The sequence below is a fragment of the Ranitomeya imitator genome, chromosome 6 (assembly GCF_032444005.1).
Source record: "Ranitomeya imitator isolate aRanImi1 chromosome 6, aRanImi1.pri, whole genome shotgun sequence".
Classification (NCBI taxonomy): domain Eukaryota; kingdom Metazoa; phylum Chordata; class Amphibia; order Anura; family Dendrobatidae; genus Ranitomeya; species Ranitomeya imitator.
Window position 1 is genome coordinate 401,490,811 of NC_091287.1, and position 13,129 is coordinate 401,503,939.

General features: G+C 44.9%; 1 protein-coding gene across 1 annotated transcript in view; it reads right to left on the reverse strand.

Annotated features, from left to right (window-relative positions):
- Positions 1–13,129, reverse strand: part of LAMA3 (laminin subunit alpha 3) — a 366,270-nt gene that overhangs the window by 171,463 nt on the left and 181,678 nt on the right. The window contains exons 22-23 of the mRNA XM_069731213.1: positions 10,115–10,247; positions 8,027–8,169 (exon numbers count right to left, since the gene is read on the reverse strand). Of these exons, the coding sequence (XP_069587314.1) occupies positions 8,027–8,169; positions 10,115–10,247 (276 nt within the window). The remainder of the gene's footprint in view (positions 1–8,026; positions 8,170–10,114; positions 10,248–13,129) is intronic.

Below are 13,129 nucleotides of genomic sequence, written 5' to 3' on the forward strand. Positions count from 1 at the left end.
TTATGAAACGACGATAAAAATTAGCAAAGCCCAAGAACTTCTGTAGACTCTTAAGAGATGTAGGCTGCGTCCAGTCACAAATAGCCTGAACCTTGACGGGATCCATCTCAATAGTAGAAGGGGAAAAAATATACCCCAAAAAAGAAATCTTCTGGACTCCAAAGAGACACTTTGAACCTTTTACAAACAAAGAATTGGCCCGCAGGACCTGAAACACCTTCCTGACCTGCTGAACATGGGACTCCCAGTCATCAGAAAAAACCAAAACATCATCCAAATACACAATCATAAATTTATCCAGATATTCACGGAAAATATCGTGCATAAAGGACTGGAAGACAGAAGGAGCATTAGAAAGTCCAAAAGGCATCACCAAATACTCAAAATGGCCCTCAGGCGTATTAAATGCGGTTTTCCACTCATCACCCTGCTTTATCCGCACAAGATTATACGCACCCCGAAGATCAATCTTAGTGAACCATTTAGCCCCCTTAATGCGAGCGAACAAATCAGTCAACAATGGCAAAGGATACTGATATTTGACTGTAATCTTATTCAAAAGACGGTAATCTATACAAGGCCTCAAGGAACCATCTTTTTTGGCCACGAAAAAAAAACCTGCTCCCAAAGGGGATGAAGATGGACGGATATGTCCCTTTTCCAAGGACTCCTTAACATAATCCCGCATAGCAGTATGCTCTGGCACTGACAGATTGAACAAACGACCTTTAGGAAATTTACTGCCAGGAATCAAATCTATAGCACAATCGCAATCCCTGTGAGGAGGAAGCGAATTGAGCTTAGGCTCCTCAAAAACATCCCGATAATCAGACAAAAATACAGGAACCTCAGAAGGAGTAGATGAAGCGATAGAAATTGGAGGTGCATCATCATGAACCCCCTGACATCCCCAGCTTAACACAGACATCGTTTTCCAGTCCAAGACTGGGTTATGAGTTTGTAACCATGGCAGACCAAGCACTAAGACATCATGTAAATTATACAGTACCAGGAAGCGAATCACCTCCTGATGAACGGGAGTCATACGCATGGTCACTTGTGTCCAGTACTGAGGTTTATTCATAGCCAAAGGTGTAGAGTCAATTCCTTTCAAAGGAATAGGGACTTCCAGAGGCTCCAGACTAAACCCACAGCGGTTGGCAAATGACCAATCCATAAGACTCAGGGCAGCGCCTGAATCCACATAGGCATCGACGGAAATGGCTGATAATGAACAAATCAGAGTCACAGACAGAATGAACTTAGACTGTAAAGTACTAATGGCAACAGACTTATCAACCTTTTTTGTGCGTTTAGAGCATGCTGATATAACATGAGCTGAATCACCACAATAAAAACACAACCCATTTTTCCGCCTATAGTTTTGCCGTTCACTTCTGGACTGAATTCTATCACATTGCATTGTCTCAGGTGCCTGTTCAGAAGACACCGCCAAATGGTGCACAGGTTTGCGCTCCCGTAAACGCCGATCAATCTGAATAGCCATAGTCATAGACTCATTCAGACCTGTAGGCGCAGGGAACCCCACCATAACATCTTTAATGGCCTCAGAAAGGCCATCTCTGAATCTTGCAGCCAGGGCGCACTCATTCCACTGAGTAAGCACCGACCATTTCCGAAATTTCTGACAATATATTTCTGCTTCATCTTGCCCCTGAGAGAGAGCCAAAAAAGCTTTTTCAGCCTGAATCTCTAGGTTAGGTTCCTCATAGAGCAAACCCAATGCCAGAAAAAACGTATCCACATTGAGCAACGCAGGATCCCCTGGTGCCAATGCAAATGCCCAATTCTGAGGGTCACCCCACAGGAAAGATATAACAATCTTGACTTGCTGAGCAGGGTCTCCAGAAGAGCGAGATTTCAAAGAAAGAAACAACTTGCAATTGTTCCTAAAATTCAGAAAACTAGATCTATCTCCAGAAAAAAACTCTGGGATAGGAATTCTAGGTTCAGACATAGGAGCATGTACAACAAAATCTTGTATATTTTGAACCTTAGCAGCAAGATTATTCAGGCTGGAAGCCAAACTCTGGACGTCCATGATAAACAGCTGAGGTCAGAGCCATTCAAGGATTAAGAGGAGGTAAGACGCAGCAAGGCTGCAATTAAGGCTAGGCAGTAAACTCTGAGGGAAAAAAAAAAAAAAAAAACTTCCTCAGACTACTTTTCCTCCTACTTCAGCCAATACGATTACCACTTTTTGGCCGGCTATACTGTCATGATCCCAATGGCAGGGGATCACAAAAGGACAAGCACAAAAAACAAAACAAGCTCTAGGGTGATGGAAACTGAGCTGACCGCGATCCTGAACCTAAACACACAACTAGCTGTAGCCGGGGAACGTGCCTACGATGATTCCTAGACGTCTCGCGCGAGCCGAAGGACTAACTTCCCCTATTAGAAGAAACACAGACCTCTCTTGCCTCCAGAGAAACACCCCACAGAAATAGCAGCCCCCCACATGTAATGACGGTGAAATGAGAGGAAAGCACATACGTAGTTATGAAAACAGATTCAGCAAAATGAGGCCCGCTAAAGCTAGATAGCAGAGGATACAAAAGTGAACTGCGCGGTCAGCGAAAAACCCTACAAAAAACCATCCTGAAATTACTTGAACTCATGTGCCAACTCATGGAACATGAGGAGTAATATCAGCCCACTAGAGCAACCAGCAAAAAGGAATCACATATCTGCAAGCTGGACTAAGACTAAAATTAAGCAAAACGTGGAACAGGAAAATCAAAAACTTAGCTTGTCCTGAAGATTACAGAAGCGGGAAGCAGAGGTAACAAGACACACTGATTACATTGATAGCCGGCGAGGAAATGACAAGAAAGCCAGGTTAAATAGGAAACTCCCATATCCTGATAGAACAGGTGGACACCAGAGACCGCAGAGAACACAAGTCACCCAGTACCATCTGTAACCACCAGAGGGAGCCCAAAAACAGAATCCACAACAGTCTTCATCCCGAATGGCATAACTCGAAACTGGAATAAGCCAAACGGGGTGACAAATGCCGACTTGGGAACAGCATCAGGACTAAGGGGAATCTGCCAGTAGCCTTTGCATTGATCGATGGTCAAATACTTTGCCCCTGCCAGCCGGTCTAATAAGTCATCCACACACGGCATGGGATACACATCCGTCACTGTTTTCTCATTGAGGTTACGATAGTCTACACAAAACCGTGTAGTCCCATCCTTCTTGGGCACTAACACTACGGGGGATGCCCAGGGACTATCTGACTCTTCAATGACCCCTAAACGCAACATCTCTTGTATCTCTTGTCGCATCCCTTCTCGTACAGACTCAGGGACGCGGAAGGGGGGTTGTCGCAGGGGGTCTGATCCTGGGTCTCAACCTTGTGTTGTGCCAGGTGAGTGTACCCGAAAACATCCTCTGTCGCTGCCTCAACAACTCCTCCGCCTGCTGTCTCTCCCGGGGACCTAAGTCTTCACCCCAGTGTACCTGGTCCCATGTTTTAGACTGAGTCCTCTCCCCTAAGACATCAGGCAAGGGAAGTCCGGCTAAATCCTCTGCTTCAGGTGCACAGATGGCCACTACCTCTTCAGGGCGCTCCCGATAGGGCTTCAGCATATTCACGTGGAACATGCAGATAACCCTGGGGTCGTCACAATCGGCGACATTATAGGTGGTGTCGGATATTTTCCCCACTACCTGGTATGGCCCCTGCCATGCAGCTTGGAACTTGTTCTGCCTAGTGGGCTCTAACACCAGGACCTTCTGCCCTACTTCCAAGGTGCGCTCTCTGGCCCTCCGATCATACCATACGCGCTGGCGCCGCTGGGCCACCTGCATGTTCCCACATACAGCCTGGGTCAGCTCCTGTAGGCGGTCCCGGAATTCCAGCACATAGGTACCCCTTCTATGGTGCCTTCCCCTTCCCAGTGTTCTAGCACTAAGTCTAGAGGTCCCCTTACCCGTCTCCCGTATACCAGTTCGAATGGGGAGAACCCCGTGGATTCTTGGGGCACCTCTCGATAGGCAAACAGGAGGTGAGGCAAGAATTTCTCCCAGTCCCTGTAGGTCCTGGCAAAAGTCCCAATGAGTTGTTTTAACGTCCCGTTAAAGCGTTCACACAACCCATTGGTTTGCGGGTGGTACAGGGCGCTTCTAATGGACTTTACGCCGCACAGCTTCCACAGTTGGTTGGTCACCTCTGCTGTAAACTGGGTACCCTGGTCTGAGATAATCTCCCGGGGAAATCCAACCCGTGAGAAAACCTGGAGCAGGGCAGCCGCCACCGTCTCTGCCAGTATGTTAGGTAACGCAACCGCCTCTGGATACCGTGTGGCATAATCTACCACTGTCAATATATACTTTTTCCCTGACGGACTGGGTTTGGCGAACGGCCCTATCAGATCGACCGCTACTCGGCTAAATGGTTGCTCCACAATGGGGAGGGGGCGTAATTTGGCCTTGCATCGATCTCCCCTCTTGCCAATGCGCTGGCAACTGTCACAGGTCTGGCAGTATTGACGAACATCATAGGTTATCCCCGGCCAAAAGAAGTTTTGTGTCAGACGATGCCTGGTGCGACTGATGCCGAAGTGCCCAGCCAAGGGTATGTCATGAGAGATTCGCAGTAACTCCTGTCTATACTTCTTGGGAACTACCAGCTGTCGTTTTATAGTGGGGCTCGTCCCTGTGTGGTGCTGCTCTGTGATCCGGTAGAGGAGTCCCAGCTTCCATATAAACTGTTCCCCTTCCAGTACCCCTCTCCCCTCCTGTGCCTTCCCACGATATCCCTCCAATGAAGGATCCTCAAGTAACTCCCTCTTAAATTCATCTGGGGTGGCCCAAGAAATGTGTCTGGCTATGGGAATACGTGTAGGGCTGGGATGGCTTACCTGGGCCTCCTCTGAGTGTGATTCCGCCTCCGCAGCTCGAGCTTGTCTCCGGGTGGTCACAGGATATGTCTCAGCCAGAGGGGCAACCAAGAAGGCAGACAACATGGGCCCCAAGTCATTTCCCAGCAAAATGTCTGCAGGCAAATCCTCCATCAAGCCGACCTCAACAAGGCCATCCCCAACTCCCCAGTTCAGGTGAATCCTGGCAGTGGGCAGTCGATGTATGGCTCCCCCTGCTACACGGACTGCCACTGTCTGGTCTGTCTTCTCTTGGTCCCGGACGAGATGAGGCTTCACAAGGGTCAAAGTTGCTCCGGAATCTCTTTCCCATTAACCCACACGACCTGTCGATGCTGTTGTCGATTATCTGCCCGGGCTGCCTGCACGGGGTCTACTTCATGCAGCACTTCCTCCATGTCTTCCACCCCTTGGTTAGTTGTAGCCCCCAATGCCGGGTCAGCTTGGTAGCAGTGTACAGCGGCCCGGCGCAAGGTAGCTGTTCCCGCCTTTGGCCACTGGGTATGCTAAGTCCAGTTGGGACATTTTCTTTGCAGGTGGCCCAGCTGACGGCAGGCGTGGCATCGCGCCCCAGGGGAACTGTGGTAGGCCGGGTTTCTAGCTGGTCCCCCTACAATCTTCGGTGGTTTGGGGCCCTCCAGGTCCATGGGGGGACCCCTAGTGACCATCTTTGATCCGGACAACTGAGGCCTCCTGGCGTCATGATGTTCATCGGCCAGACGAGCGGCTTCCTCAAGAGTCATTGGCCGCATGTCCCGAAGCCATTCCTGTGTCTCGGGGTTTAGTCCATTAAAGAATCGTTCTAACAATAAGAGCTGGAGGACGTCCTCCTAAGTGGTTGCTTGGCTCCCTTGTACCCACCGTAGCAGTGACCGCCGTAATTTACAGGCCCATTCAGCGTGGGTATCGGTTACTCGTGTTATAAGTCCGCGGAACTTTTGGCGGTATGCCTCTGGTGTCAGCGCATACCGGGCCAAGATCACTTCTTTGATCCGCTCATAGTCCATACAGTCCTCATCAGGTACCGTGCGATAGGCGTCCGCTGCCCGGCCTGTCAGCTTGCTGGCCAGAATCTGAACCCGTTCCTCCGGCTTCACTTGATGAAGGGCACACTGCCGCTCAAAGTCCTGCAGAAAGCCATCAATGTCTTCCTCTGCCTCCCCCAACTGTCGGAAGGCATTATACTCGATCTTTTTGTGGCTTACTGTTGAAGGTACCTGGGCGGAGGCCAGAGCTCCCCCTGCTCGCTGACTCTCCTCTCTCTGCTCTGCCATCTCCATCTTGGCCAGCTCCACTTTGGTCCGCTCTGCCATCTCCATCTTGGCTAGCTCTATCCTGGTCCGCTCGGCCATCTTTTCCTTAAGATCAGTACGCACATCAGCCATCACCTCTCGTATGATCGCTACTGCAGGGTTTGGGCCATAGAATGCCAGTCTGTTCTTTACCTCCCTCTGGAATTCAGTCTCCTCCACGTTCACATTGGGGGGCGTTGCACTGTCGTGTTCCATGATGGCTGCTATCAAATCCGCTTTTGTTTTGTTGCTGGCGATTAACCCTCGGGCTTCCACCAGATCTTTTAATGTAGTCCTCTTTAACTTCTGGTAGTTGTCTTCCATTCATTCCTTTCCTCCTGTAGAAGGGATATCACATCCTGCTGTCTGCCACCAGTGTAATGGGGTCTACCAAGCTGGGGTACCTCTTTCAGTACCACCCCGTGTTTCAGGAGGTCCACTCTGCTTTTGCTAGATTCTGAATGAAGGATGCTGGCAGGAATTTCTTGATTACATGAGAGCATATAAAAGCTGACTGCTTCTCCACGTATTTCCAGTCTAAGAACACCCTTTATTTACAGCACACAGAATATATAACACAGATACACAGGGCAGGCCTCCGTAGTACATGCCTGCACAAGGCAAGATTACTAGTACAGGCGTATACTATGGAGGACAGAGAATGAATTTCAATCCCATATTGCAGCCAGCATGCAGCCAGCGGGTAAGGAAAGGGTGAATCAAACACCCCAAAACTCCGCCCATATGACCCAAAACCAGTCCCGCCAAATTCAGGTGACAGGTTCCCTTTAAGATCAAGAGTTTTGTTTTTCTGATGATCACTGGAGCGGTTAAAGGGAATCTGTCAGCAGGTTTTTACTATGTAATCTGATAGCACCATGAGGTACGGATAAAGTCCCTGATGCCAGCAATGTGTCACTTAGTATACTGAGTTGTGATGGAGTCACAGTTTTCTCTGCCACAGATTCAGCAGAGCTCAGTTGTTGCAGGGGCAAAGTTGTCCTATAATGATAAGTTGCATTTTTCGTGCGTCCGATTTTCGTCAAAAAACGACGCACGCGTCGCAAAACGCGTTTTTGCGTGCGTTTGCGCGCGTTTTTTGGTGCGCCGTGTGTTGCGTCGCCGACGCACCGGCGCGCAACGCTAATGTGAACGTAGCCTAAGAAAGGGTTGCCCCAACGAATAGGTGGGCACACGCCAATTCCATAATATATTACCTATTATATGTGCATGCAGGGAGGGGTGGGGGTGAGGGGGGTTTAAGGGGAATTTTAGTGATTTTGTTTTTTTCTCTTTCCTTTTCTTGTTTTTTGTTCTGTCAAATGCTGATGTTATTTGAACTGTTTATTATCACAATTCTAATTTCAATAAAGAGATTTTGAAAAAAAAAAAAAAAAAAAAAAAAAAAAAAAATATATATATATATATATATATATACACATATATTAGGTTTGCAGCCACCACTGGATGGAGCTTAGAAGTTTCATACATACTCATATTATGAACAAAGCTCCCAAGCTCCTTCTAGAGGTGGCAGACAGAAAGTTATAATTGGATTATATGTGTGATGATTTTGAGATTTGGGACCTCAAAAAGGAACTTATGGACCTGAATGTAGATTACCGTAAATCACTCAACACTGCATACTGGATCAGAAATGACAGGTAAATATAAAGTGTAGAAATATTTTGGGGAATTTCACGTTGTCATTTCTAGAGCTATATAAATACTGATACTGTGACATTTACATATAAAAACCGATACAGAGGGGCTCTCCAGCTCTGACTGCCAGGGCGTGCAGAAATACAGCAATGAACTTACCAAAAGCACTCCTTCCACAGAAACTGTAATTATCCAGTTTCCAGGCACCAAAGAGAATGGCTCTGCAAAACTTTTTCCTGGCACGGTGAGGAATGTTGGCTCCGCACTTGGAGGGAACACAATGTCTTTGACATCTAATGAACCTATAGATTCACAAGTTGAGAAAATGAGACTGTAAGAGCTCAGAATATAATGCAAAGGCAATTTTTGTTTTACTATTACATATAATGCATTTATTCATTCTGTGAATTAATTTATCACAATTATATTCTAAATATTACACTTAGTTAAAATTCTAGGTAATATTGGAATATTTGTCATGGTCTATACACTAAAACAATAATGTAATTTATATATTTTTAATCATAAGAACATGTGTATTGCAACTGTGACAAAGTCACTGGCAAAGTGCTGGAGGGGAGATATTTGTCACTGAGGTTATTGAACCGAGGAAAATGCTCCAGCACACTAAGTACTGAGAGGGGTTAATCAGCCATGTTAACCCCTTTATGACCTTGGGATTTTCCGTTTTTCCGTGTTCGTTTTTCGCTCCCCTCCTTCCCAGAGCCATAACTTTTTTATTTTTCTGTCAATTTGGCCATGTGAGGGCTTATTTATTGCGGGACGAGTTGTACTTTTGAACGACATCATTGGTTTTAGCATGTCGTGTACTAAAAAAGAGGAAAAAATTCCAAATGCAGTGAAATTGCAAAAAAAGTGCAATCCCATGCATGTTTTTTGTTTGGCTTTTTTGCTACGTTCACTAAATGCTAAAACTGACCTGCCATTATGATTCTCCAGGTAGTTATGAGTTCATAGACACCAAACATGTCTAGGTTTCATTTTATCTAAGTGGGGAAAAAAAATTACAAACTTTGCTTAAAAAAAAAAAAAAAATTGGGCAATTTTCCGATCTCTTTTCGTGATCTTGGGTTGGGTCAGGGCTTATTTTTTGCGTGCCGAGCTGACGATTTCAATAATACCATTTTGGTGCAGATACAATCTTTTGATCGCCCATTAATGCATTTTAATGCAATGCTGCGGAGACAAAAAAAAAGTATATTTTGGCGTTTTGACTTTTTTTCTCGCTACACTGTTTAGAGATCAGGTTAATCCCTTTTTACTACTAGATGGGGCAATTCTGAACGCAGCGATACCAAATATGTGTAGATTTGTTTTTTTATTGTTTTATTTTGAATTGGGCGAAAGGGGGGTGATTTGAACTTTAATTTTTTTTTATATATATTTTTAAAAACATTTTGCTTTAACTTTTGGCATGCTTCAGTAGCCTCCATGGAAGACTAGAAGCTGCCGCAACTCAATTAACTCTGCTACATAGAGGTGATGATCAGATCGCCTCTATATAGTAGAATTACTGACTTGCTATTAGCGCCGACCACTGGGTGGCGCTCATAGCAATTTGGCACCAGGAGACCTCTGCTTGTCATGCCGATGAACCGATGACCCCTGATCATGTGACGGGGGTCACCGATGCGCGCATTTCCGGCATGATTGCCAGAAGCATGTGTTAAATGCCGCTGCCAGACTTTGACAGCGGCATTTAACTGGTTAATAGCGGCGGGTGGATCGCGACTCCACCTGCAGCTATTGCAGGCACATGTTAGCTGTTTTGTACAGGTGACATGTGGAAAAGATGTGGGCTCACCGTCGGAGCCTGCATCAAAGGGAGGGATACTGACATCGGCGTACTATTACGTTCGATGTCAGTAAAGTAAACCAGTGGAAGATTTAAAGAGACAGCGTTCCTGTGTCTGCCTCTGTGTAAAGTCAAGATCTAAAGCTTTATCCTTTCATATCCTCTGCACTCTGCTGGGGGACACTCCTGAATCCCCTTCTAAGGGCAAAGACAACTTTACCGCTAATGGAGGTCTCAACGCACTTTACTGTGCGAAATTAGCCTCACAGGAGAGATGCAAGAAAGCCCAAAATAATCAGCAAAGTACACTGCGATATTGGGTCTTTAGATATAGGCTGTGTTATTTGCGTAGTGCATGATGCCCGGCTATGCTATGCTAATATTGGAGATGCCCCACGTGTAAACAACATCAGATAATATTTTGTACTCACCTTTGGTTGAGCGTGATCGGTGTACTGAAATTTGTCCATTTATTACACTTACTCCAGGATTAATGTATCGCAATATAATACGGAACAAGTTAAGATTGGACTTGCCCACAGTGACTGGTACTCTTACTTCATTCTGTAGAAACAGCAATAGTGTGAATGTAGAATGTAATGAACCCAGCTCTCCATATAGTATTATATGAGCTTGCACATGTCATCTCCCTTATCTTTTATCCCTTATGAGTTTGGAAATGACATACACATCTGACTTACTACATATTAGTATTTTTTTGTACCAGCAATATACATAAACATACCCATATGGTAATTATTTCTGAGCCAATACTGTATTGAGACAATGGAGTGTAGAAGCATTGCACCTCACCGAGAATAACCTCACAAACTGCGCCTGACGGGGCCGGTACTGATCACAGGGAGTATGTAAGGCACTGCTCTAGGAAGCGGAGATGTTCTCCATGTTCTGCTGGACAGGCTCTGCATAAGTGGCTTGACCTCTGGAGCTGGCTTAGTCAAGTTCAGTTTGAAGCACAGACTTTAGCCAATCCATGCTTAATTACAAAGCTAAATACCTTTACACAATAATTTATAAAAAGGATTATATATTGTAAAGTCTTGCACCATAAAACATTTTCTTACGATAATAAAGGTACACTTTAACATGAATCCAAAAATATGTCTGCTTTAAAAGGGTTGTCCAGGACTGCGATATTGATGTCCTATCCGTTGGATAGTTTATATTGAAATCAGGTTATAGGGATCAAACGACCGGCAACCCCCCCATGGGTTTTTAGCACATCCAAGAGTGGCTAAACAGGCTCCAAACACGGTGTGGTGTAGTTCTCGGATTCTGCTGCTCCAATCCTATTGAACTAAATTGGAGATGAATTGTAGTACTCAAGAACATCCACTACGCAATGAACAGGGCTTTCCTCATCCGTCTCCATTCACTGTTCATATCTGTCAGCAAAGAGCCAACCACCAATCTAATATTGATGATTGATGCTATGTTCCAACCATGAAATTCATAGTCCTGGACACTTTCTCTTCAGGTAGGAAGAGGACTAGAACCTTAGTGCCATCCTAAAAGTCAATATTGACTCTCTAACGAGCCTTGTCACATGACAGGATAAAAACCAAAACCAAGATGTCAATTTGTAGACACTGTGCTTTCGGGTACTGATCTTCGTCAGTGCAAAGTGTGAGATCTGATTTTGCTGGGTGAGAGGCGTCTGAGCGGGATCCAAGGGGTAACATTTCTCCTTGCGGAGAGTGACATATCAAGCCTGACAAGCCGAGGTGAGGAGACGTTTAAGCCTTTCAATGCTCCTCTGGGAAATATGCAAATTGTTTATTCAGAGCCGAAGAGGACTAGAACTTTAGTGCCACCTACTGGAAGTAGTAATCCTAAAAGTCAATATCGATCCTCTAACGAGCGTCACCATATGACTTAGAATAAAAGCCAAACCCAAAATCTGAATTTGCAGACACTGTTTTTTGGTACTGCTCCTTGTCAGTGCACAGCCCTAGATAACCCTTAGGCTAGGTTCACATTACATTAGGACAATCCGTTTAGCGCATACGCTAGCAGATTGCGCTAACGCAATGTCCCAAAAGGGATCACACGTTTGGCGATCCCGCTAGCGCAGATACGTCCGAGGTCTGTCCGAAACTAACGGGACATCGCTAGCGCATGCCAAAAATGGCATGCGCTAGCGATGCGCTAGAGATCCCTTAACACATTGCAGTCAATGGGTGCGCTAACGGATCCATTACATAGCGTTATTTGCGCCATGTAACGGAGTCCGCTAGCGGACACCCATTAAAGCAATGTGAACCTAGCCTTATAAAAACTTTTAAGACTTCATATTGACTGAACTGGGGCCACAACGAACTTCTCAATATTATGTCCATCCAGTTTGTAGCTCCAAAGTCTAACAATAAGTAGGTGTCAAGACTCAATTACCACCAGGAATGTCAACTTCTGATGTCAATGGAAGCTGACTGACAGAACAAAGTTCCCCCCTCTAATAGCAACAAAGTTGTATATTACAACTGTATAACATGTGGAGCTATGTGCAATGTTTTCTTATAGACAGTTCTGATACATGAAGACAAGCAACAACTAGTTATTCAAGAAAAAAATATCTTTAGCCTCAAATCTTACAAATCCTATGGTAGATAATGGAAGAAGAAATCACAGAGCAACTGAATGATTCCTCTAAAGACGTTTAGGAAAATGAGCAGATCACAAAGAAGGTAACACAATCTGCAGACAAGTATAGCCAGGCCTGGCACAAAGGAGACAAAGCAGAACAAGACACAGATGTGATTACCTAATCCTTCCAAGGGTTCTCAATTTTTGTAAACTGAATTTAAAGTGAATATCTAGAACTAAACATGATTTAGTAATTTGCAGTAATTAATTAATCCATATTACTATGTGGCTCAGTTTTTCTATTACAGAGCTCCGAGTCCCCTACAATGACAATTAGTTTTTTACTGCTTACAGAAAAAAAACTGTATAAAGTGACGGAAAGATTGAATGCCTATACTTGTACAGATCCTACTGCCATCTTCGAAAAAATGAGTATACACAGAAAGGAGGTTGTTCTCTGATTATGTAGGAATGCAAGCAGAAGTTGTCTGAAATTGGCACAAAGATCTCATAATTACAATCTATTTGTAAAACATCCATATACGGTAACTTTTTATGTTTCTGAACAACCCTGTTAACTATACATGCAAGTTTGGTTTTGGCAACCTGGTCACACGTTTACTGGTACTAATGATTTGGGATTACTAGTATTATCACACTGTGGCACATTTTCTGTTTTAGGCATTATTCAGGGGCTTATGAGGTCATGCTGTTTTTTTCATTGTATGACTCATGTTTAACCACAAGCTCGTTACGATTCTTTATGATTGTGGTTTATCATCCTATTGGATGATGTTGTAATAGATACAACTTTTTTGTATTATACAGTGGTGTTTTTTATT